At 35.8% G+C, this 27,062-nt stretch overlaps 2 protein-coding genes across 2 annotated transcripts in view; both read right to left on the reverse strand.

The window, feature by feature from the left end:
• Positions 1-3,574: 3,574 nt before the first annotated feature.
• Positions 3,575-5,186, reverse strand: LOC115455678 (ATP-dependent RNA helicase WM6). The gene is given in 2 exon segments (XM_030184341.2): positions 3,575-3,964; positions 3,967-5,186. Coding segments are annotated over 2 exon segments (1,275 nt in total). The 5' UTR covers positions 5,024-5,186; the 3' UTR covers positions 3,575-3,746.
• A 2,159-nt stretch (positions 5,187-7,345) lies between these two features.
• LOC115455681 (nucleoredoxin) overlaps positions 7,346-27,062 on the reverse strand; it is a 56,826-nt gene continuing 37,109 nt past the window's right edge. The window contains exons 4-6 of the mRNA XM_030184345.2: positions 9,843-10,047; positions 9,199-9,289; positions 7,346-8,474 (exon numbers count right to left, since the gene is read on the reverse strand). Coding sequence (XP_030040205.2) covers positions 8,053-8,474; positions 9,199-9,289; positions 9,843-10,047 — 718 coding nt within the window. The 3' untranslated portion in view covers positions 7,346-8,052. The remainder of the gene's footprint in view (positions 8,475-9,198; positions 9,290-9,842; positions 10,048-27,062) is intronic.

Here is a 27,062-nt window from a genome sequence, read left to right on the forward strand (position 1 = left end):
TCCACAACAGCGTGAAATAACCAAACAACCACAACCATGCAAAAGTACAAATGATGATATGGGAGAAGACACTAATAATCCTCCCACAGAAAGTTGTCTCATTTTAAACTTCAGTGACCCTGCAACATGGGATGTCTCTACTGATCATCTGCGGCAAATCCTCGTCAAACACGGGCCAGATCAAGTGAAAAATATCGAGTTCCCATTAGATAACCAGCGAAGAAAGTTTTCTACAGTGTATTATAAGAGAAAACTAGTCAATGGTGAACGTGCCTCGTTCATGGCTGCAATATTCAGCTTCAAAGGATTCTGTGTTCTGTTTCTGTTGTAAGCTATTTTCTACAGATGAAAAATCCGCTCTATGCAACAAAGGTGCGAATGACTGGAAGAATATTTCATATATATTATCAAATCACGAGAAAAGTAGTAGCCATTTAGCAAACTACCAACAGTGGAAAGAGTTAGAGCTTCGGTTGAGGACTAATAAAACAATCGATGAGGAAAATTTACGTTTGATAAGGGACGAGGAAAAATACTGGCAACAGGTTCTCGAAAGGTTGATTGCTTTAGTGAGAGTTCTAGGAAGCCAAAACTTACCTTTTCGTGGAACGCATGATGAACTATTTACTCCTGGCAATGGAATTTTTTTGAAAATGGTTGAATATCTAGCTTTATTTGATCCTATAATGAATGAACATCTTAGAAAAGCGAGTAACAAAGATATTCATGTTCATTACCTCGGAAAAAATATCCAAAATGAACTGATCAGTTTTTGGCTAAAGCTGTCCAGGAGAAAATACTGGCGTATATTAACTCAGCTAAATATTATTCAATAATTCTAGATTGTACACCTGACGTTAGTCATGTTGAACAAATGACCATCATCGTTCGAATTGTCAAATTGATTACTGATGAACGTAAATGTGAAATCAAAGAATATTTTTTAGGATTTGTCCCTCTTGCAGACACCACCGGTGCTGGCTTAACTGAAAAAGTCTTGATCAGTTAAATGAGATGTCTCTCTCATTAGAAAATTTACGTGGGCAAGGGTATGACAACGGAAGTAACATGAAAGGTAAGCACAGTGGTGTTCAAAAAGGATTTTAGATATAAATCCACGTGCTTTTTGTACCCTGCAGTTCACACACGCTAAATCTTGTTGTGAATGATGCTGCAAAATGTTGTCTGGCAGCGACATCCTTTTCAACTTGGTCGAAAAATATATGTATATTTCTCTGCCTCAACCCATCGTTGGGAAGTCCTATTGCGTCATGTGCCTAGTTTGACACTGAAACCATTGAGCGATACAAGATGGGAAAGTAGGATTGATGCATTGCGTCCATTACGTTACCAATTAGCTGATGTGCATGATGCACTTGTGGACATTTATGAAGATCATACTCTGATTGGTGCATCTGGAAATCAAACTCGAATTGAGGCTCAGTCTATTGCTAAATAAATTGCGGATTTTAAGTTTGTTGCTTCACTTGTCGTGTGGTATAATATTTTGTTCGAAATTAATTTGACTAGCAAAGTTCTTCAATCCCAGGAATCTAACCTCAATACCGTTACAAATGCTCTTCTAAAAACGAAAACATTTCTTGAAAGCTGCAGAAGTGATTTGGGATTAGAAAAATGCTAGTAGAAGCTAAAGAAATATCAGAAGAAATGAATATTGAAGCATCATTCGCATCAGAAACGAAGCCAGTGCGCCTAAGAACAAAGAAAAGACAGTTAAGCTATGAAGCGGAAGATGAGCCAATATGTGATGCGAAAGACCAGTTCAAAATAAATTTTTATTTTGCTGTGCTAGATACCGCAGTAAATTCAGTTGATGAGAGATTTAATCAGCTAAAAATATTAGTCATGTGTTTGGATTTCTCTACAACGTTCATGAGATGCAAAATAAAACTTCCAAAGTTGTTCTGGAACACTGCATAAAGTTGGAAGAATCTCTTAGTGATGGAAACTCTAAGGATGTTGATGCAACTGAGTTATGCAGTGAATTACAAGCTATTGCAAGAAGAGTACCAAATAACACTGCGCCACAAGACGTTTTAAATTATATTTGTGCAAATGGGCTTCTAGATAGCGTACCTAATTTAGTAACAGCAATAAGGGTATTGCTCACACTTCCCGTGTCTGTGGCCAGTGGAGAGCGCAGTTTTTCTAAACTTAAACTGATTAAAACATATCTACGGTCCACAATGACTCAAGAAAGGCTTGTGGGGTTATCGACTCTATCTATAGAGCAAGAAATTGCTGAAACAATTGATTTAAAAGAAATGGTTTCTACATTTGCAAGAATGAAGGCAAGAAAAATTCATTTTTCATAAATTAATGTCTACAGCCTAGCAACAGAATCGTGTCATAAGACTATGCTCTAATTATTTGATTAAAAATACACTTATAATCTGCTTTGCTTTAATTACCTGAACCCATGCCAGTACCTAGTAAAATGTTTTTGATCTTTGAATATGCTATTTCCGGGTTATTCAAAAGTACAGAATTCGCAGTTTTGTTTCTGCGGAGTTTTGTTTTGTCACTCTTTAATCGGTGTACCTAGTATTTTTGTTGTGTTTTTATGGGCGTCGTTCCAATGTTTTGCCTAGGGCGCCAAGTTTCGTTGAGCCGGCGCTGTTCTTGTTAAATGATTTATAGCTTCATTTCGCTTTTATATGAATGTCTTGTAATAAAAATTCCGCGTGGAATTTAAAATGTAATATAGAATACAACGGCACGTAAATGAACAAAGCAATTTTGAGACTTGAGATATCTCATTACAATGTTTTCTTTTAAGTATAAAGTCACTATGCAAGATATTAATAACTGCCAATGAGAGATAATGTAATATCCGTTAAATATAAAGAAGTATTTCATATTTAGTGAAAATTTATTTGATATAATTTTCTTTTCATTTATAGTAAGTATGTAGTAAAATGAGATAAATAAGAATGCAGGAGAAACCAAATAGATTGGTAATAAATAAATACTTGTTAAGTACCTATAATAACTGTTAATATTTAAAATGTTATTATTGGCAAATAACTTAAATAAGTGGATTAAGTAGTAATTTTATATATGTAATATTTCTATAGTGTTCAACTCAATTTATATTCAATTTATCTGTAGTCATCAAAAATTAAAATTTACATGGCCTTATTGATATTAGACTATAATACCTAAACAATAAACATGGTAAGAACTATGGGCAAGTTTGTTTGGTATTCTAAAGATAATACAACTATATATACCATAGAAATAATCAAATAAAGCTTGTTTGCATTAACAGAAGTCAATAGGAATACTATATTATTTTGAATGATGTATTATGTAGTGTATTATAAAGTTCAATGGACCCTGCTGGATGAAGGCTGCTTCTAACAGGTTGGCCTGGATATCTTTAGGCCTATGGTCAGCAGTGGAAGGTCATAGGCAGAAAAAAGTATGTTAAAGCATTTACCTAATTGAATTGAGATATTATTTGGGAGATTATAATGCTTGGCAAATTATGAAATCAATAACATCAGGATAATTATTGTCTATTTTGTAAATAGATAAAAAATAAAACATATTTGTTATCACAATGCCTTTATTTTAAGACAGTCATTTGTTTTATCCTAGAGTTAGGTTTTGGACATAACTTGCTCGATTTAACTAAACATCAATCCACAAGACAAAACTGGTATTGTTACAAAAAGTGAAAAATAACCTATTTGACCATATTGGTGTGTTAGAACTTAAATCTATCGGCCTTCAATGTATGTAGACAATTCAATCTCTTCTGGGAGCTCCGTGATGTTGACATCAAAACGGTCTTGGACCTCGTTCAGGATTTTGGCGTCATTTTCGTCCGACACCATTGTTATGGCCAGACCTTTAGTACCGAAGCGACCGGCACGGGCGACGCGATGCAGGTAAGTGTCAGAATCTTCAGGCATGTCATAGTTGAAAACGATGTTCACCGCTCAATGTCCATGCCTCGGCCAAACAAGTTTGTAGCCACCAATATCCTCTTCTGGAAGTCCTTGAACTGCTGGTAGCGAGACAGACGTTCGTCCTGAGTCATAGATCTATGTATTCCTATTGCAGGGAAGTTCTGGTCAGTCAATAGTTGTGCTAAAGCTATGCAGCGTTGTACAGACTTAACAAATATTACTACTTGGTTAAACTCCAGCACATCAAGAAGTTCAAACAGCTTCTTGTTTTTCTCATTTTCTTTGAGTTTCACATAATGTTGCTGCAAGCCATGCAGCGTCAGCTTGGCCTCGTCGTCAACGTAAACCTCCATGGGATCCTGCATGAACTTTTTGCAGACGGGTCTGATCTCCTTGCTGAGCGTGGCGGAGAACATCATCACCTGCTTGCCGTGTGGTGTGTTCCTAAATATCTCCTGGACGTCACGCCGCATGTCCAGCGATTCCAGCATCTTGTCGCACTCGTCCAGTATGAAGTGCTTTAAATGCTTCAGGTTCAGCTTCTTACTGTTGACTAATGCCAGAATTCTGCCCGGAGTGCCAACCACGATGTGTGGGCACGCCGTCTTGAGGACCTCCTCGTCTTTCTGTATGGGCATTCCGCCGAAAAACACCGACACTTTCACTCCTGACATGTATTTGGAGAATCGCTCGTATTCCTTGCTGATTTGAAAAGCCAGCTCTCTTGTGTGGCACATGACGAGCACGTAGACATGGTTCTCCGAAGGTTCCAGCTGCTGTAGCGTCGCCAACACAAACACCGCCGTCTTACCCATACCAGACTTGGCTTGGCACAGGATGTCCATACCCAATACTGCTTGTGGTATACACTCATGCTGTACTTCTGAAGGGTGCTCAAAACCGCAATCGACAATCGCTCGTAATATTTCTGGTTTTAGTAGGAAATCTCTGAAGCCAGAACTGTGTATTGATACGTAAGAGCCCTTAACCTCTTTCTTTGGCGCCGCTTCTGTCGCCCCATCGGCTGTCTGTTGATCTGCTTGCTCTTCATCTTCGTAGTCGAGGAGATCATCGTTGTCTGCCATTCTGTACAAATATGTGACTATAACGTCTATTTATAACAAATAATAACCAGTTGAGCACGTGAAATGTATTTTGAAAATTTTATTTTACAATAATGGCGGCTTCGTTATATTAGCGTCAATTCTATCTTTTTTACAAGTTGCGTTTACGTTTCGACTCGGAGTATAGATACATTTGCCAGTGTTACCATGTAACATGATACTTTCATTATTTCTTTCTTTCCTGTTATTTGCCACGCAATTGAGAAAGAGACATAAATATTATTAAGTTTTAAATGTGAGCTTTATACATATTTATTTTTAGTAAGAAATATGTATAAAGAGAAGGTATTTATTATTTATTTTAACATTTTCTATTTTGAATACATATTTTTCTGTATTTTTATTTTATAACATGTTTCATTTTTCATTTAGTTTATTTTTTAACATGTTTCATTTTTCAAATAAAAAGTGAGTAAGAAACGTACTTTTTTTAGGGATAACATCGTAAATAATTCGGCCAATCAGGTAAAGCATGAGCAATAGCAGTAGCATTCATGACATCATCAGGATAGATTTTTAATTCAAATATGTATTGTTTGATAGTAACGCTTTCTTTGATACGGGCTTAACATCGGTGTTTAGCTATTTACGAAGTAGTTGGATAATAATTCCAGGGTGTCTTGGTAAAATGACTCAACAACTATTTTCATTAGTTGTAATCAAATAGTTGATGTTTTTTTTTATATTTTCATGGTTTCGTGGCAGAGTGAGTCGCAGACCGAGAAATGTGAGGTCGTGGATTCGTTTCCGCGCCTATCATTTGTACGTTGTGTAGGGAGTATGTTGGGTTGGGGCGTTGAATAAAAAGCCCAGTTGCTCTGTTTTGGGTATGCTATAATGATCCTATGAATTGGTGGGAATACGGGTTCTAATATATTTATTTCACTTATATCGTCGTTAACTTATAATTTCGTATCTATCTTTTTTACTTATAAAATTGTGTAAGTTTTGGATGTTTGTTAAGTAAATCCAGGATCATTTAAAGACTTAGGGAGGGAGGGTATTGTTCACTCGGATAGACCTTGGTCTATACTATCTAGGACTTCTTCTAGATTGACATAATTGGCTTATTTTTATTGCGTGTAATTTGCTTCTGTGGCGAATTTTGAAATGTTTGATCTGATTTTTTAAACAGATGGCGCTGACGTCTTATTGACGGTCCTTGGGATCGCTTGATTTAGGACTTTTGTAGGAGGAAAGGCTTTACACGCGAGCAAAGCCACGAGCAACACCTAGTCATGCATAATATATGTTATCCCTATACTTACCTTGGAGATGTGAATCTTACAAATGCATTCCTGGGTACCTAGGTTTCAAATGGCAAATAAAAAAAAATACAGGAAAAATAATACGGAAACACGGTTTACGCATAGTTTTATTACTAATTTGTGACATCAAACTTTATAAAAATAAGTGCAAGAAATCACAACTTATTTAACTACACTTTTTTTACAAAATAATGGCCGAAAGTTACTGCTCCAATAGTTACAAATTAGTACAAATGCTAATTCTACTAAAACACTACGCTAATATTAATTTAGGTAAAAAAAATTGTACAAGAATAAGTACTAGTCAATAAATTAATTTAAATGTTTTTCTAAAATATTTTTTCGTCGAAGAAAATGCACATAAAAACTGCATGAAGTACATTTTTTTAATGTTACTAACTTCAAAATTTTATATTTTTATTCTTTACTACAAAATTGCCGCAATAATTAAAATACATAATATCATTAAGTTAATAAAATACTGGAAAAGTGTTTTATAAAAAAAAAACAATATTTTAATTTCGACAGTAGAAAAAAAAACAACAAAAAATTTAACTTTGTATTTTGCTAATTCATTAATTATTATCAACATTATGACGTATCCCAAATTGATATACGAGAAAAGATAAATGCAGGTAGTTATTGCATTAGGTATAAACAAAATTGCAACATACCGATGCTATAATAAATATTCTAGAAAAGTTTACGTAAAACTTCGGTAAATATAAAAAATCTTGCAGTTAGCTACTGTTAACGACTACGTTGGCGGGTAAATTTCCCAAGGGTGACGCAATGCTGTATTAGTTTTTTCTAGCTTTAAATTTTACCTGCACAACACGCTACCCTTTTTGCATTGAAAATGTAGACGTGGAGTTTTAGAATAATTATCGTCAATTTCTATTAAAAATTGCAAATAAAAATTACTCATATTTTATGGTAATTAAAAATGGCGGGATAAAATTTAAAATGGCGGAATATAATTAAAAATGGTGGTAAAATACAAAATTAACACATCTGCATTAAACGTCTTTATTGTATCGAATTTATAATCTGAGAAGTTTAGTATATGAAACACCTATATAATAACAGAAAAGTTTGGCGAATCGATAGTTTGTCGGTTCATTGAACGTGTAACAGCTGATGTTTCACAGGGCATGCACAATTAGATACAGTGTGTATTTATTTATTCATCGTTATTTACTTTTTTGTATATTATTTTGCTGTAATTCATGTCAAATATGAGTTAATATTAATATTCAGAGGAAATACTTTCTACGTTTCTGGCTGCTCATGATGGCATAAAATAACATGTGTGACCTGTAGCTATGTCCTACAAGATATGCAGAGGCTAGTAACGTTGTCGCAATTAGCCTGACGGAAATAAACTGGGACAGCGGGAATACCCATGAAAGTCAAACTAATACCACGCCATAAGGATTACTTACGGACAATTAACGATTTTTTTAATTGAATAGCTTTTCTTAGCATTTTTTTGGCCTATAAGAAATGGAACCAAAAATATCACGGTTCATAGCCTACACATGCTGAATTAACTACCGTTAGATCAAAATTGTATTTGATGTTGGTGAGAGCGAATATAAAATAGACGGTATATTGATTTTTGCGGTTAAAACGGATATATAAAACCGAAGCGAGAAGGTAGATGAGAGAAAACAAGAAACTTGAACTCTATATCTATTCTACGAAAGACTACTGACTGTTCTAACACCTATCACTATAAGGTTTCAACGGTTTGAAATCCGCATTACCGCTGAGATACGCATCAACAAAATTCTGAACTGAGTCGGTGGTGATCTCGTCACCATACTTCATGGTGACCATCTTCTGTTTGGGGAAATCGATGGCTGTTAGCAAGGGAACAGCATCGTCTAAACAAATATGCTCTCTTAACATATCCGCGCTGTCTGTTCCGTCAATGCCGATGTAAAACATCACGTGTTTGAAAGTTTTCTTCTTCATCCTGCTGTTCTTGGTGGTGGGGTAGTCGAAGTCCATGGTCTCGTCGTCCGAGGAGTTCTGGTAGGGGCAGAAGCCGGGGTACTGGATGCTGCATTCCTCGTAGTATGATTCGGCTGATGGTGTCAGTACTGATTCAGCGAATTCTATTTCTGAATCTTCGTCGTCTGGAATTTTAGAAGTTTAGGTTAATAATGAAGAGTAAGTTTCAGGTTATTCTTTTAAACAAAACAAGTGCGAACACATCACAAGTGTCCTCTATTACGGATATGATTTAGGCCTTAGTCTTGTGGTCAGCAAGCTGTCCTAATGCTAGCTCACAGACTTTACATGTTAACCATAATAATTCTTACTGAGAATTCTCAGATATGTATGTTTCTTCATTAGTTGCCATTCCTACCAGTCCCTTCCGCTTCCCTTTCGAAATTTATGTAAAATCTAATTATCATTAGAACGAGTTGCAGACTACATTTACACCTAATTTATGTTGTGTCGGGTCACCTTGCGAAAAATCTCACTCTTCGTCACTGACCTACAATTAAAACTATGATTGATGACCCATCATTATCACAATTACTCTCGATTTAAACTTTTAAAGCCAGATTTTTAAGCTGTTTGATAGTACAAAATGAAGTGAAATGAAATGATTTATTTGAATCTGTAATATGTTATAAATTTTTTAGATTTCGTCAATATTAACTCTACCACCAGTTCGGAAAGCAGTTCTCACCAGAGAAGAACGGGCAAGAAAACTCTGGTGTTGCTCTTTTCAAAATCAGTTTAAGGTAAAGACAATTATATGACAAAGAGAAGAGAGAAAAAAATACAATTGGTTTTTTATTGTTGTTTTGAGCAGTTCATTTACAAGTTCAGATCGCAAAGATCACCTACCAATAAACAGCACGACGGCAGGATGTCGCGCCATCTTCAACAGAGCCTGCTCTGTGAGCACCGACACCGCGCGCTGTCCCCACGGGAAATTCTGTAATACAGACAAATACTACATTTTGGCACTATCTAAATGTAGATAAGTTAGGTGATTCTTCGTAGTTTAACTATTTCAATCTATTTGAACAGATTTTAAGTGCAAGCCTTTGGTGTGCAATAAGTCAAGTTTGGGGTTAAGTATGGGGACCTCGCTTGTTTTTTTGGATTTGGATGTTTGGTTGTGTACTATTGTGGGTGAAGGTTTTATAGCGAATGTAATTATGAGACAAGATCAAATGCCTCCCACATCTAATGCCTCAGAGTGACGAGCCCAGTGTCAGTTTTGGTTGTAATTGTTTATGGACTCAAGATGCTTGCAGACAGACGAGTAAGCTTCATCCTCTCCTTCTTCTGCTCTTCTTTAAGTGCCTCTTCATTGTTGAAGATTAGCTGTCAGCTTTTTGTGTTTCTCTTTATCATTGGCCAGACAGAACGGAGTGATACCGGTCCACTCCCAGATGATTCTCAGCCACGATTTTTTCCTTCGCCCAGCGCGTCTCTTCCCCCCCACCTTGACCATCCTCATCTAGTCTATAAAAACTCCTTACCAGACCAAGTGGATCCCCAGCGAGGTGATGCCTGCCATTCGCGGTGAGGATCTTTCCGGCAGCGTCCGCGATGACTAGCGCTGGTATGCCGGCGACGCTGAGCGCGGCGGGCAGCGTCGCACGCGCCTCGCTCGCGCACCACGGCACTGACAGTGCGCCCGCGCCTGATACTGATTGCACTGTGCGGTTGTATGATTGCTCGCTCCTGGAGGACAATTAATAAATAATTAATTATTATAATGCAATTATCTAGGTAAGAAATGAAGATGATTTATCATATTTCTTCCTGAATTTATCAGATCAAATATAATTTTATCATTACAATAAACTATTGTTATATAAGATACTGTTTATAAAAATGAAACATTAGAATTTTTGTATTCATGTATATGTAATTTTTAACTCATTCGTCATTAGGTACATATTTACCCTACGTTAAAAAAATACGGATACATAATATTACGAGTACAATAAATAAATATAATTATAACGTCCTGCTCTGCTAACCCCCCAAACCCCCACCAATTGAGCTAATAAACCGGTTAATTACGCTGATGGGCCAGACGTCGACTTGAGAGCAACTTGGGCGAATTAGCCGACTGCGATCGCACAACTTTGTCGCTCGCACCGAATAGTTTTCTGCCACGCCTCAAAGAGCCTCAAACAACCCTTTACCGTGTTCATGACTTGTTTTGACCCGGTTTTATTTTAAGTAGAACTTGTAGAATTGTAAAATGGAATGTGAAGTTTGGTCAGTGTTTATTGTAGTAGTGGCGAAGGATGAAATTTTCAGAAAGGTAACCCAACAACATATAGGTATTAATATGTATAAATGCGCTCTGGAAATCGTTCTAATGATAGTTGGATTTTGACTCTTGATTGAACCCTTCGCCACTGAAGCATAGAGTCCTACAATTTTAAAGTCAATTAAAAAAAAATCGTACACATACTGGATCTTCGACGGAGCACAATATGGTGAAAATTTTACAATGACTAGATCAATATCAAAAATTTGAAATTATTCTGGCAATGTGGAGGAACACAATGTTTCTATCGGTAGATTATATTTAGGATGCTGTTATTAGTAAGTAGTAAGTACTTACCATTAAGTCTAAGTATACTAGTCACTTTGCCTTTCCAGGATGAAACATAATACAAGTTTACAGTTTGTGACACTTCACACAAGTTTTAAATATTGAAATAGACATATGTTTACGGATTTTATCCCGGTTTTTTATATTATAATATTCTGCAGACATTTCCAAGTATGAAACGGCGCACAAATTTATTGTAATACATAATTTCTAGTTCGCCATTGCTAGATAAATATAAATAAATGTAATTCAAATACAAGTGGTTCTTAAAAAATACCGAAACGCTTAGAGCATTAGTTTTAAAACGAACAGACGATCCCATTACATTCATAAACATTCTTTCTTTCATCTTTACTCACATTATAATGCGTTTTGTTCATTTAAAAATGATTGTCGTTGTTTACGCCATTTCCCCAAGATTTATTTATTGCAGAAAGGCATACGAATAAACGATTCATTTGTCGAGAAGTATTGTTGTTGGTAATGAACATCTAAAATACTAAATAGTGGAAATATGAGACGAAATATCCCATTTTCAGGGTGATAGGCGTACTAAAGTGGTACGAAGTAGATTCTCTGAATTGCAATATGGCGCATCTTCTGTTACTATCAGGCAAACGACATAAAAATGTAATTTTAAACTCGAATCAGGTCAAAATGCTCCTAAAAATCTATTAATTCCAACCATTCCATTTTGCCAAGCTCACTCGGGAATCATAAATATTATCTCCCATTAATATAACTTAATGCGCAATAAAGTAATGAGACGGCACTTTTATGACTAAACTTCATCGCGTTCCGGGATACGGGATTGGCCCGGGAACTAGTGATGCGTGTGGGTTGTTACGGGATTAAAGGCTATTACACGGACTTAGAGGTAATTGGATAGATTTAACTTTTAATGGTGAAGGACGTAAATAAGGATTAAAATGTTTTTTTGTTTGGCACTGGCATAGGTAGATAACCAAAGGGCTAGGTGTAAACAACAGCCTCTCCCCTCAGGGCTAGTAAAGATTGGCTCCGATTATTTTTTTGGTAGGTGAGATCCTTTGTTACTTTTCACAGGGTTGAGACCTAAAACAATCCACAGCAGCGACGCCCTTGAAGCTAGGTTTAAGTTTCCAAAGCGTACGGAAGTAGACCTTGATTAGTCTTAAAACTTTGTAATTTTTAGCAACATTTTATGGTAATACAAAAATGTATCATATTTTAAAGCAATTAACTAAATTTAATTTATAGTAGTGCTCCAAACTCCATTTAATCGCATGTTTTAACATTAATGCTAATATACAAATGCAAATTGAAATATTTTCTCTTAGAACAATGCCTGCGTAAGTAAAGAGTTTTTAGCCAAATATGATATTAATAATTGACGAGGCGTTGATCACCGTTAGTAATTATAGATTTCTCATTTGGATTCCCCTTCATGAATCCCGGGGCAAAAGTCAGCGATTCACTTTGAAATCAGTTGATTTGATGACGTACGACTGACTCGCTGCTCCTTGTTACCACTGATTATAATAATGCCTTACGTTTTTGCTTCGTTAGATTTTTGTAATGAAGGTTGTATAGAATGAACAGCATAACGCATTTTGCTTTCTCTGTTGTATTATCATGTGTTTTGTTATGTTGGGTCCCATAGAGTGCAAGACTCAAGACTGTTGACTTTTAATTTGCATGAATCCAGACTTCAGGCTGACACAGTGCAGAAGAACCCAGTTTACCCGATCCGGAATACGTATCCAATATTGATTTTATTCCTTCCTAAACGAATTTTGGCCACAGCGGCCAATCTCAATGAAGATCAGCCAAGTATGCAAGATATGTAATAGTGCACAAGTATGTGCGCAAAACACAGATGCACTCTGTGTTCCTTCACTCTCATAGTCCGGTCAGACGGCAATCCGACATGACCGGAGAAAGATCAGGCGTAGGACCAACAGCTTTATGTGCTTTATCTTTCGGCATATCCATTATAACTAGGCATCGGATTATATGTATTTGCATATTTGCATATGCAAATGCATAGGTATATTTCTATTTTTATAGCATTATTGCATATTTTGCTACATTTTCATTAACAGTGCTTATGTCATGTGTTTTTATTTCTGACGGTGTGCCATATATGGAAAAGCTGGTCAAGCTCTAAAAGTATTTAACACAAAATTGCTTAGCCCACCTGCGTCACCTGCATAGCCCACGGATTACATCAACTGTCGGAAGAAATCAGAAATGAGTTCGACATAATAAATAAATTGATTTCTTCTACAACAAAAGTGTTTTTAAAAGCACCATCACGAGTACAAGCATATAAAGAGAAACTACCAAATGCTGCACTATCCCCAGAACCAATATTAACACGATGGGGAACTTGGTTAAAAGCTATATTGTTTTATGCTGAGAAATTTGATGCCATAGAAGAAGTAGTTAGAACATTTTACAGATCAGATGCCATTGTATTAATTCAAGCCAGCTGGCATTTGAGGATCCTTCAATAGAAAAAAATATTGCTCTTATTGCAGTTATATTATTCTAGGTTTTCTGGAGCATTTATAACTTATATTATAAATTATAAATAAACGTAAATTCTATTTATAAATGTTTTTTTATTGTGCATATATCACCCTTTTTAGTGCATATTTGCATGCATATTTTGGCATTTTGATAGTGCATATAATCCGATGTCGAATTATAACATATACATAGAACAGTCAGCCATAATAACAGGTGAAATATTTAAAATTTCAAATCACCTATACATAAGTTTAATTAAAACACTTTTCTTTGTAAAGTATAGCAAACGCTTTTTATTTTATTTTTGTGAGAACACAAAAATGTATAAGCGAATTGCAGTCTTAAATTTGTACAGGGACTTATCTGGCCGATTGTACAATACATAATAGTCTAGAATTTTCGACCTTTCCCCTCACATCTTGGCCAAACATTTCAAAGTTAATACAAAGTCCCCTAACAAAATTACCATGAAGCCCGTCAAGTTTCCCGGCGTGATATGGTCCGTTTACGGCTCTTACCCGGATTATCTGGCACGGGTATAACCGGTTGTGACCGGTGCCGATATGGCGCCGTACTTTACGACCGGTTTAAGGGTTCACCCGCTCCGCTGGACCTGATAGCCGGTTGAGCGTGTGATGTGTTAAATCCTTTTTGGATTTGTTATTTGTTCATGCCCGTTGGCTGGGAGTGAAATTTCCTAAATACGAAAGTAGTTTTAAATTTAACCTGGCCAGGGAAATAAAAACCAGCGTTGGGGCTGCCGTTTTTGCTTTTTTGTTTTACAGTTAACGTTATACATAGTACATTACATATCCCTTACTTTAGTCAATTTTTTTTATATGTGCACGATATAGTTACCCCAATGCACCTAATGGTGAGTGAAGTGAGAAGCTATGCCTATATTTTATTTGAGTACTGTGAGTTACTTTGAATCCCACAGACTTCAACCCGGTACCGCGACCAAACGCCAGATATATGTAATAGGGTTAACGTAGCGTTGGCATTAAAGGCATTCCTTCTTGAGTACCGATTTATTACTAATTACCACAATACACTACTTAACATACATATGGTGCGTTACATACCACTACATATATTTTATTCAATTAAATATGCACAAGGAAATGTTACAAACAATAAAATCTAAACAAATACTTATGTACTTAATATGTATCTTTTCTTATTTTATATTTGTGAGCTTTACGATGCAGCACAATGAACGCGACTGGCGAGGCAGTTTGTGTGATGGCTCGACGTGCAGGAATGGGAAATGGCGCGCGGGAGAATTATGATTCGGGATGCTGCGTTGAAACTATGTTTTCCGGGGATTTTGGCGTGAAATTGCAATAAAAAATATATAAGCTACATTATAAATAAAATTACAGTTTTATATATTTCTTATGAAAACACTGTCACTCATTTAGGCATTTTAATGCAGAAGGGGAAGGCAGAGGCGTAACATGTGCACCCACTTTCCAGTATGTGTACGGATATCTCATGATATGATAGGGGGTGAGCCTTTCGCCATATCTGGCACAGATTCCTGACTTTGATACTGAGGATAAAAACCCAATATCACTTTGCCCGATGTCACGCGGCATTACGATGCAAGTGGAAGTAAGAGATGGAACGATATCCCTACTCCACGCCCAATACTGTACGTAGCAATATTTGAAATTTCAATTACTGCCTCATTTCTTATCGAATTTTAATGCTGATTTTACAGAAGGATTTCTTTCTTGTACTAATTGCTTTTCCATACAAAAAAATGAACTCAATCAATCATAGTCAAAATACCCTATTCCAAGAGATCAGACTGTATCTACTTTTTATTTTTATGAAAATAAGATATCCCGGAAAATTTTCATTAGCTGACAACACGATAATGCCTTCAAGCTTCGCTACACCACAGTAGAGATCGTTGAACGAACAGAATTTAGTTTATTTGTTACCCTCATTCAATTTTATTTGTGACATTCGACTATTATGATGTACGCAATGATTTTATTAATAAAACATTTGAATTGAAATTTGAAAAAGAATTTAATTATATTTTATACGGTTATGTCAGATTTCACTGCACCTGATGGTAAGTAGAGTAGTGTAGAGAAACAATGATGGAAAATGATTCTTCCTGGAGAGTTGACACAATAAGATATACGGGGCGGTTGTTTGGAACCGGACATACACAGGTAATTCTGGAACGCGACAGTTAGGCGCAGTGCCTTCATGTGTAAATTGAGAAATATCGTGTTATAATTGGTTGATTGAAAGTAATTTTGTTCCTTTGCATACTTGTACCTTAGATATAAAAAGCCTCGAGGATAAGATAATGTTTCCCTTAATTCCCATAATCCCTTGTTATACAGGGTCAATTTGACATCGCGTTGCTAAATGAAACAACATACTTATCTACTTGGAAATAGCACTTTCTAATAAATTACTTGAGCCGTAGATGTAAAATAAAAAAGTGTAAATTTTGAACAAAATAAATATTAAAGAAAAGTACTTAATTTTAATTTTAAGCGGCCTTAAGCCACTACTACTACTGTAGTTGCAGTGGCAACATCATACTTTCAGTCAAAAATACCCACGCACACTCCATATTCGCATTAAACTACAAAATGATAAAAAAATCTGAAAACTAAAACCAGGATTTTTGGTGAAAATATTAGTTATTAATGGACGATTTTTGGCACAATGTCAGCAAAGGTGAAGACGAGTATGTGGTTGCATTTAGTAACGCAATATCAAAATGACTGTATACTTAAATATCTTAATAGGGGACCGGCCTATGCTTGATTTTATACATTATTTTATATTTAATTTAATGGTTAATAATACGAAAAAGGAGCACTCCGGCGAAAACTGCATAAAAATTGGTTAAAAATGAGCGAGTAATTCATATTTAAAATATTGTAACGTGCAGGAGTGGGCGCGATGTGGGGATATCGCTTCATCTCTTTTTTTTTTCGCACGCGTCGTAATTCCCGATGACGTCACATGTGGATATTTCGTCTCTTTTCTGTTTCTTGTTAATTACCCCTTCCACCGAAATTCAAAGACTTATAACTTGTTGATTTTTTACCGGATTTTAATAATTATGTAAATATTTGATAATAGTAAAGAACAAAAATGAGTCCGGTACCCTATTGCCACCAGCGTCGTGAAATTTTACCCTGTTATTGTTCTCAGACGGACATGTCCGTTCCTAAAATAGTACGTGAACACACGCGCCAAAAATGCAGATATTAGTGATTCATAAGACGTATATACGAATTACCATTGCATCACATTAAAAACCTTATCGACGCCGCTCTTTGAAGTTTTATTATTGGCAATAATACGACTGCATTTAAATTGCTTATTTCGTAACCAAAATAACTACGAGGGATCTGTCTGTACGAGTGAAAAATATTTTTCAAGTTATTGTTAATTAATTATTTCATTATTCCATGAGGTTTCCATGATATTGTGTTTGATAAATAAGTTCTCGAGAGTGGGACGTGCAGTTGGGTTTCTGCCCATCCTTTCGAAAATATAGGCGTGAGTTTTCCAATTTGTATCGTTTAGTAAACGAGAAATTAATTAAATGTTAATAAATAGATTGACATGTCTATTTCTACAACGTGCTCGCTTTATAATCCACAATTAAACGATTTAAATTTCAGTAAATAAGTCACATAAGTAACAAACACATTAGTCTATAAATAGTAATCGATTTTAACCTCGCACGGAGTAATACCGCCCTCGCCGAAAATAACAAAGGTAGGGGTGGTTACCCCATGACGTCACTAGACACAGTCGCGACAGGTACCCCTCCCGCACCCCCCCTAATGGACCCGATGAGGTTAGTGTGAATGTATCGTACAAATGCATTGAAATTGTGTATAATTATGTTTACTGAGTTGAACACTGTAAATAATTAGCACATATTACGAATTTTCGTACTCAAATTTCTATTGAAATATGGCAATTGTTTAATTGGTTTTGACTTGAGATCTAAATTTCTCGAAATTTTACTAGTACTCAGTCTTATAGTCTAGTGATTGCACTTGCTGAAAATATTACGTAGTTAGCTAATAAACTGTAGATTTTAGTCGATGGTAAAGTTTCAGTTTATGGGAGATAGTTATTAAAATAAATAGGTACGTGTTTTGTTTTTAAGTTCTTGCTACAAAACCTAATTTTAGGAAGTCCAATATGACCTAAGATACCTTTGCCTTCATAGCATTGGATAATATTTTTCCATTTGAATTTCGAATATTTACGGAATTAAAATTGTTTCGAGCCCGCGGGCAATTTTATATAACATTGAATAGCGTTGTAAATACAAATGTATTGAACCACACGAATGTATAAAGCAAACACATTCGATCAGCGGCCATATTGGACAATAACAATGGAGGTTTTACTTTTTTACAATGGTATTTTTTGTTACATACAAATGTTTGCATATTCACTCGTTTTACGTTTTTGACAAAAGTTTTATCAAATTATTTTATATTACAGAGGTACTTAATTTTTTGGCCAAAAGACGAGTGTAGGGAAAAGTTGGAAAGTTATCTGGAGTTTCTTGTTTTATAAGTCACTTTAGTAAAGTTCTATAATATGTTTAATAGAGGCTAGATATTAAAAAAATGCTGTATTAAAAAAAGTAGGTTGGTACGCAAAGGCATTCACCAGAACAGCCAAAACAAGTGCAAACCCCAATACAAAACAAACTTCTTGGCAGAAAAATTCGTTGTAGCAATGCGATACACCTGAATGTTTCGTTTTTGAATCTTATTAAGAAGAATGGCAGAAGCATGCTTTTCGCGATTTGAGCGACGGAAAATTCGTGTTTGCTATCATTTGTTATGTTTTTGAGTTAGTAATCGTATAAATTTATTATGTTATGCATTTTCATTACTTACTGGATGATTTGGATAAAATTATTATAAATGGAGAATACGGTTGGCAGACCGTGTTTTACAACAAAGATATTCAACTATAATAAGTTAGATATAGACCAGATATCAGAGCCTAATTTTTGCTCCGAAAGTGATTACCAATTGGTAATAAGTCGCTGTCTTATTTGAAATGTCTGTATGACAAGAAAAACAATAGAAATAATTTTAACAAAAAATTAAACCGCCTTCAAAAACCACTCAAAACCAAAAAATAATTTCACATAACAGTTATATATTGGATACCAATTTTGGAGTCGGTGCCTAATTAAAATTGCTAGTTAGCTATGTTTGTTGCATAGTCCGTCTATGAGCTAAATTTCTTTCACATCAATTAAAAGGAGTAGGTTTGCGTGTACTACAGCATATACCTAGTCTTGCCATAAATATTGTAATAAAGAAAAAAGAAAATTGTTAACTGCAAATAACATTTATTACTTTTACAGTGTGTCAGTTTAATACATAAATATAAAACAATTAAAAATATAAAAAGCTTATTCGAAGTGGTCTCCATTGGCTGCAATACAGTCCTTTAAACGATGAGGCCAGTTATCAATAGAAGCACGCACTCTTTCCATGGGAAAATTCTTCACTGCCAATCGTATAGATTGTTTTAGGGACTCAAATTATCATGGCGTTTAGAGCAAGCTGTACTCTCTAAAACTGACCACAAATCATAATCCAGCGGATTAAGATCGGGACTAGACGACGGCCAGTCTTCAGCTCTGATGAAGTCCGAAACGTTCGATTCCAACCAAGACTGCGTGGACCGAGCTTTATGACCCGGCGCCGAGTCTTGCTGGAAGGACCATACTTGGTTATTGAACATGGTGATGTTAAGGGGCTTAACTACCTTCTCAAGAATGGTATCTTGATACACTTGTGCCGATGTTTTGATACCTTTTCACAAAAATATGGCTCAGTCACTCCTTCATAGCTAACACCCCACCAAACCATCACTGAAGTCGGATAATGTCCACGTTGCACTCTGTCGACTAATTGGGAAGCTTCCTTAGAGCTTTGAGCATAAATACGGTCATTTTGTTTGTTAAAATGTTGCTCAATTGTAAAAATTTTCTCATCCGTAAACAAAATTTTTCTGTGACCTCCCTTTGCGTACCGCTTCAGTAGTTGTTTCGATTTTACCACCCTATTCTTCTTTAAATTATCAGTTAAGAAATGGCCAGTGCGTCTCTTATAGGCTGCAAGTCCTAAGTCATCTTTTAAAATACGCGACATGGTTCTAGGTGCTATCTTCATTTCCCGAGATAAAATCTTTTGCTTTCGGACAGGATTTCTTCGAATTCTTTCCCTTACTGCTTTGACCACCTTTTTCGTACGAACACTACGTGGACGGCCAGATCTTTTCTGTCACAAACAGAGGAGGTCTCATTGTACCTATTAATAGCCCGGTACACAAACATTTTACTAATACCAAGTGTATGGAGAGTTTTAAAAATTGCATTTGGCTCCATACCTACTTTGTGTAATGCTATCACAGCGATTCGGTTCTCTTTATCACCCCACACCATTTTAATATCGCAAAATATTTTACAATGTATTGGCGCCAAAATGAGAAAACACAATGAACAATCGTATAAAAATGACAGATTCGAAATTCAAATGTAATATTTTTTTATAATTAAGTGTAACAGTATTTATGGCCAGACTAAGTATAGTGAAAGGTGTAATACCAAGCACATGTATGGTGTTTCATCTTTTTAATTCCTCTTTTTTCGAGGCAGGGAGTGTAATACACCCACATTTGACCAGCTATATGTAACAGGGGAAGAATTTGGGTAGTGTATAGTTCACAAATTTAAATATTTCCTTAATAGCTTCCATTTGCTGTGCTGCGGCGATGTGTTTATCTCCGGTGACGATCTGACTTGCTAACTTTGTACGCTGGCAGCACATTGTTTTCGTATATTCGTTAATGTATTTATCTAGCTTAACTAGCAATTTTAATTAGGCACCGACTCCAAAATTGGTATCCAATATATACTTGTTATGTGAAATTATTTTTTGGTTTTTGGTGGTTTTCGAGAGGCAGTTTAATTTTTGTTAAAATTATTTTTATTTTTTGCTTTTTTTGTGTTGGTAAAAATAGACCGTCTCAATGGCATAGTTGTGTTTCGCTCACGATACGACTATCGCGCTGTGGTGTTACACCTCTGCTTACCCCTGAAAAGGGGAAAAGGTGTGATGCTATATATATGTATGTATGTAAGAAGTAGAGTCAACTAAACCCAACGCAAAAACACAACTAATGTGTTTCGCTCGCAGTACGACTATCGTGCTGAAATGTTACACCTCTGCCTACCCCTGAAAAGGGTAAAAGGTGTGATGCTACATATATGTATGTATGTAAAAAGTGGAGTCAACTAAAGCCAATGCAAAAACACAACTAATGTGTTTCGCACGCAGAACGACTATCGCGATGAAATTATACGCCTCTGCCTACCCCTGACACGGGAAAAGGTGTGATGCTATATATATTTATGTAAGAAGTAGATTCGAGGAAACCTAACGCAAAAACACAACTGATATCTTTAGCTCACAGTACAACTATCGCGCTGTGGTGTAACACCTCTGGCTACCCCTGAAAAGGGGAAAAGGTGTGATGCTATATGTATGTATGTATGTATGTAAGAAGTAGAGCCCACTAAACCCAACACAAAAACACAACTAATGTGTTTCGCACGCAGTACGACTATTGCGATGAAATTATACGCCTCTGCCTACCCCTGACACGGGAAAAGGTGTGATACTATATATATGTGTGTAAGAAGTAGATTCAAGGAAACCTAACGCAAAAACACAACTGATATATTTCGATCATAATATAACTATTGCGCTGTGGTGTTACATCTCTGCCTACCCCTAAAAAGGGGAAAAGGTGTGATGCTATATACGTATATGTATGTATATAAGAAGTAGAGTCAATTAAACCCAACCCAAAAACACAACTGATATGTTTCACACAGTACGACTATCGCGATGAAATGTTACGCCTCTGCCTACCCCTGACACGGGAAAAAGATGTTATGCTATATGTATAAGTATGTGAGAAGTACAGTCAACCAAATTCAATGCAAAAACATAACTAAATACGTCACAGGAAAGCTAAATTCGCGATTTCGTGTTCTTGGACGACATAATTATTCTAGTTTTTTTTATTTTAAAACCAAACTACCGAAGCGATCTTGAAGAAAATTTTATGGGACCAATCTGGAGAGAAATTCTTTCGAATAAAAAAAGAATTTTCCAAATCGGTTCATAAATGAGCGAGTTCTGAGGTAACAAACATACAAAAAAAAAAAATATTCACGTCGAATTGATAACCTCCTCCTTTTTTTGAAGTCGGTTAAAAACCAGATATAATTAATACGAAAATAAGAAAATATTTTCATTAAAACGTGCAAATCATTATATTATAGAAAAAGTATGAAGTAAGTACTTATTTTACATAATGTTTCGCTATTTCACGGTAGATTCAGTAACCATCACATGAGCGCAAAATTTGTGTATAACAATCCTTCCAATGTCCGCTCTATATAATCTTATAACTCTTTGCTACATAGTAACAATGCTATATGATGAGTTATAAAGAAACTGTTTAACATCTAGCTTAACCACAACAGCAATGCTTATAAACGGAAGTTACTTTACAGCAGAAATAGACAATGGTAGGTATCTACTTGGACGGAGTCGGAGACAAGAGACGCGCCACTTAGTTAAGTGTTTCGCGACAGTCGCCATAGTTATGTCGGTTGTCCGTAACTTCGATAATATTAAATGTAGTAGGTACATATACCTAGTCCGAAATTACATACGTTAATTCTTTGATGAAGAATAGTCTTTGTGATAATTAAACGAGTTACCTTTAATTATAATATAAAATTACAGCTCGGCATACATTATGCCGTGGAGGCTGGATTAGGAAAGCGGAGGACCGAGCAACGTGGCGCGCTCTAGGGGAGGCCTATGTTCAGCAATGGACAGTTGTAGGCTGATGATGAGATGATGATACATTATGCACCTAAAGAAAGTATAGATCCGAGTATTTCATATAAATTTCAACTTGATACTTCTACGCGTTCCAGAGAAAAAGCATCTCTACAGACAGACAGACGGACAATGAAATAATTCTATAAGGTTTATTGTAGACAGAAAAAGGTGCCCAAATAAACTTTTTAGTAGGTTGCTTTGTTAGTTTTCACATGTTTGTGACCTAAAAATATTCTACGATACTTACGCCCTGGGGATAGGATTTAGTTTCGAAAGCACAAGAAACTAGATTTTGATAGTCTTCAAACCTCGTAATTGTTTCAAATAACATTGTAGTGATATAAAAATAACAATATTTTAAGGCAACTAACTTAAAATTTCGTGAAATTAATATTGAACGTGTTACCTTTTATAATATCAAATTACGTCTTGTCCCTACATTACGTTATGAATGTAAAACACTACTCCGTAAAAATACAATTCAAATAACACGATTCCCTCGGGACTGCACTAAAACTTTGGCAGGCGAATGGTTTCCGACCTCTTTCTATTCCCAGCTGAAAAAAGTTCCAATAGAGCTCCTGAAAAGGAGTATTAAAAGTGACCAGCCCCGCATTTACGACTGCTTTTTGTTCGTACAAGCTTGTAATGGCGGTACGTTGTTTTTTTACAATTTTTCCAATAATACTCAGGTGATGTTTTTCTCTTGTACTGTACTGAAATGTTCGCCTCTAACTTGTGATGAATGCTTTGGCTTAGGATTGATTTTGCGTAATAGTTGATAGAGGTTTTGTTCTAAACAAGCTGGTTCATCTGATATTAATTGAGCGCTTGTAAGAATTTAAATAGGTAGTTATGTGTGCATTGACTGCTCTATAGAAAGATTGAAAATTATATAGTTGAGACTGTGGACCCGTTTGTCTTGTAACTACTGGACATAATGAGACTTAACATCTCATGTCTCAGGATTTCGAGCGCAGTGGAATACCAAAGAATACTTTGTAATTCAAGGTGTTGGATGGTGATTCTACTGTTTCGCTTACCGTCAGGCGAACGGCATTCAAAGCAATAAAAAAAAAATCTCTGACAAACAATGAAGCATTAAAAGTGTATAGATATCACTTATGATGTTTTCTCTGTCACATACATTAATGTCAAACAAAAAGCACATAGCTAATTGCTGTAGTTTCTGTACACCGTCACCAGGTAAAAAGGTATTGGAGTTTATAACGCTGCAGGCAAAGACGACTCGCGTACAGCCGCGAAATAAACGTCTAACGAGCTATAAAAAATAATAATTAGTCAAACAAAAGCATACGTCAGCTCGGAATTCTATGAACTTGTGTTCCGGTACTGGTATCGACGAACAATAAAGTGGCAGTGGTGTAGCAAGGCAAGGTGACGGGGTTCATTTATTTTATTGTCTTTTTTTTTATAAGCATGGCAAAGTCACCCCATTGCATCTACTGACGAGAGATGATGATTCCTAAGCACTCGACACAATTGTGCCAGCTTGTTGGAATTGAAAAACAGGCTGATCCCGGATCGCGACACATACGTGAGCCAATATGGCAGGTTTTAACATCTTCGGTACGATGGTCGCTATCCGGGCGGATGTATAATATATTCTACCACCAGCAATTGTTTTTACATAGCCTATTGCTTGGGGTTGGAGTAAAGCCAAGGGTTTGTATGTTGACATAGATAAGTCTGTTAATTTGCGTATTGTACGTACACTGTGTGCTGTTAGGAGTAAAATGTCTTGGCATGACCACATATCTATTATAAACCTTACTTATCTCATTAATTAGGTGCTAATCAATTTAATTAAAGACAAGTTGAAAAATTCAAAGGGAGTATATTCAATGAACAAAATTATTTTTCAGTCTAATGGTAACTTTGATGCTATGGAAAGACTACTTAGACCTAACTGTATATTATTGACTTACTATAATATTATACATTTCCTGGACGCGACACCCCCGTAAGTGGGTCGAAACCACCCTGACTTATCCCTCAAACCGCGCCCGTTCGCGGATGATGGGATCGCGTAATTCTATACGCTGGGGGGAAATGTTGAAGGTAAATTGAATGAACGCGGCATAATGTAGGGTGGGATGTGTGCAACGCGATATTTCATTGTGGGTTTCTTACATTCATTATAGAATGTCTCTGGAGTTGTTTAATTAATGGCTACTTAGGTTTTGAGTACCCACGCTCATTCAGTTGCTATTGAATTAAGTTGAATAAATAGGTTGCGCGATGAAAAGAACAAATCTGACAAAGCAATTAGCGGAAAATTTTATTTTGAATAGACTTGTTTTGCAGTTTACAGTGATATTTAAACGATATAGTTGTTTATGATTAAATACTAGCTGTGCAAGCGATACCACAAACACACACACACACACATCACGCATTTATCCTCGAAGGCGTATATAGAGGCGCAACCAGGTCACCCATTTTTTTGCCAGGAGTGTGTTCCGTCCTATGGTAGAGGCCAAGCCTATCGCCATATCGGACATACATTTTAGACTTCGGGCTGGTACTGAGCAGAAAAACCATATAATAACTTTACCCGACTTGGGCCTCGAACCCATCAAGCGATACCGCCAGAGTGAAATTTTATATGTATGAACACCGACCCTCATTTTATCATTCCGAAACTATTAAGTAATGCACGAAAGTAAGCCAATGATATAAATTTATATTCTATCACAAAATGAATAGTCATCGTTTAAAGGATAAATAATCAGTCCGTCGCGATCTCATCAAATATTCTGCCTAATGGCAAAGGGGTAAGCTCCATAAATCCTAAGTTTCGGTTCCTCCATAAATCTGTCACATTGACAAATGTTACGCATTTGTTTTGCTGTCTTCTTTAGTTTTAAAAGGGCAAAGCTCGTAATTCTTAGGCCTAGAATTATTGATTATATTTTGATCGTATTTATTGATCTTTAAGGAATACGATTATATTGTAATAATAAAATACACGTTTATCTTTGGAAGAATCAAATAATTTAGTTAAAAGTTAATATTCGAATAATAAACATTCAATATTACGCAATTAAACTAATTAACAATTGTGGCCGACGCATCGTAAAGAGAAATGCTATTCCAAAATGGCGGTGTATTTGCGTGGGAATCTTATAACGAGTGTTGAGGTTATAATGTCCGTGCCTCGGCGCTTTCATTGGCACGATATCAGCTTAATTTAATTGCGTCATTCGCCACCCCGGGCACGGAATACTTTCATAAAGAATTTATTTGTTTTTTCAATGTAAATGAAAAAAATTACTTTCCCGATTGCTTTCTGGAATTTCTCTTTGATGTCTGACGTCTCTTATTAAATTTGAAATTATTTTTTAATATCACGAATAACTCAATGGAGTTTTCCGTCGGATATTCTTCAGACATAATTTGTTCGTTTAGAAATATTTTTCTTTTTTGAAGCATTTGTAAACGAGTTCCGAGAAATATGTATTAAGTAGAAATTTGAGTAATATTACCATTTATATATTTAAAGTATTAAAACAATTATTTGTGAATACCTAGTACCCACAAACGACTACAAAATTGTATTGCGTATAATATTAAAATATAAGCAAACCCAAAACTTACCGTAAAATAAAATGAATATTTGATGGAACCCTCAAATCACAATAGTAAACAAGGATCAAAGGTTCGCAAACTCGCTACAAGCCAGCATTTTATTAGTCACTTTAAATTCAAATCACGGTGGCTAGTTCGGTGTGAATATTACCACTTTACTATACCCCTGCATACTATCTTATCTCACAATTGCATACTTTTGGCTTGATAGCGAATGGCGAGACGAGCAAATTACTCGCGCGATGGTAATACAGCGAGTTGGTTTGGTTGGAACGTTGTTTTTATATCAGAAATTAGCTTTTGCTCGCGACTTTGCCCGCATGAAGGCGTTTTCCGGGATAAAAGTCCCGCTATATATTTTCCCGGGGTATAAGTAGCCTAAAGTACCATTCCAGGGTGTTAAACTATCTCCATGCCACATTTCATAAAAATTCGGTCAGTAAATTTTGGGAAAATCGATAACATACAGACAGACAGAAAAGGGGACTTTCCTTTATAATATGTATAAATATATCGTGCAGACTGCAAGTAATTATTTTAGATACAAGAACCATATTAAGTAATTTGATTTTATTTTTTGGCCAAGGAAGCACTAGTAGTGATATCTAGCGTATTTATTGTTACACGAATGGTTTATAAGCAGCAACAAAGTCTGCCAGAATTTGGAGTTGCTTTTCATACTGAGATAATTTCTCTTAATGTCAAATAATAAGTTGAATAAACTTCAAGTCTGGTTACATAATATACTTGGCACGGACGGAGGTCCGCAGTACCAAACAAATACATTTTGCTAAATGGAAGGAACATTTGGCAGTAACGAAATTTGGCGAGTTGGTACCGCCTTTCTTTGTTAAATATGATTTCTGTTGCTCGTGTATTAGAGGAGATTTATTCTGATTATTTTTTCATTGTTTTAGTGTTTTGGATTAAATATGCGAGAATTTGTAAAGATTTTGTATGTTTAATCTGCTAAACGGATTAAACTTCGGCACATATATAATAATATCAGCCCTGTAATATAATGTCCCTCTGCTGGGACC

This window comes from Manduca sexta, chromosome 9 (genome assembly GCF_014839805.1).
Source record: "Manduca sexta isolate Smith_Timp_Sample1 chromosome 9, JHU_Msex_v1.0, whole genome shotgun sequence".
In the NCBI taxonomy this organism is placed as follows: domain Eukaryota; kingdom Metazoa; phylum Arthropoda; class Insecta; order Lepidoptera; family Sphingidae; genus Manduca; species Manduca sexta.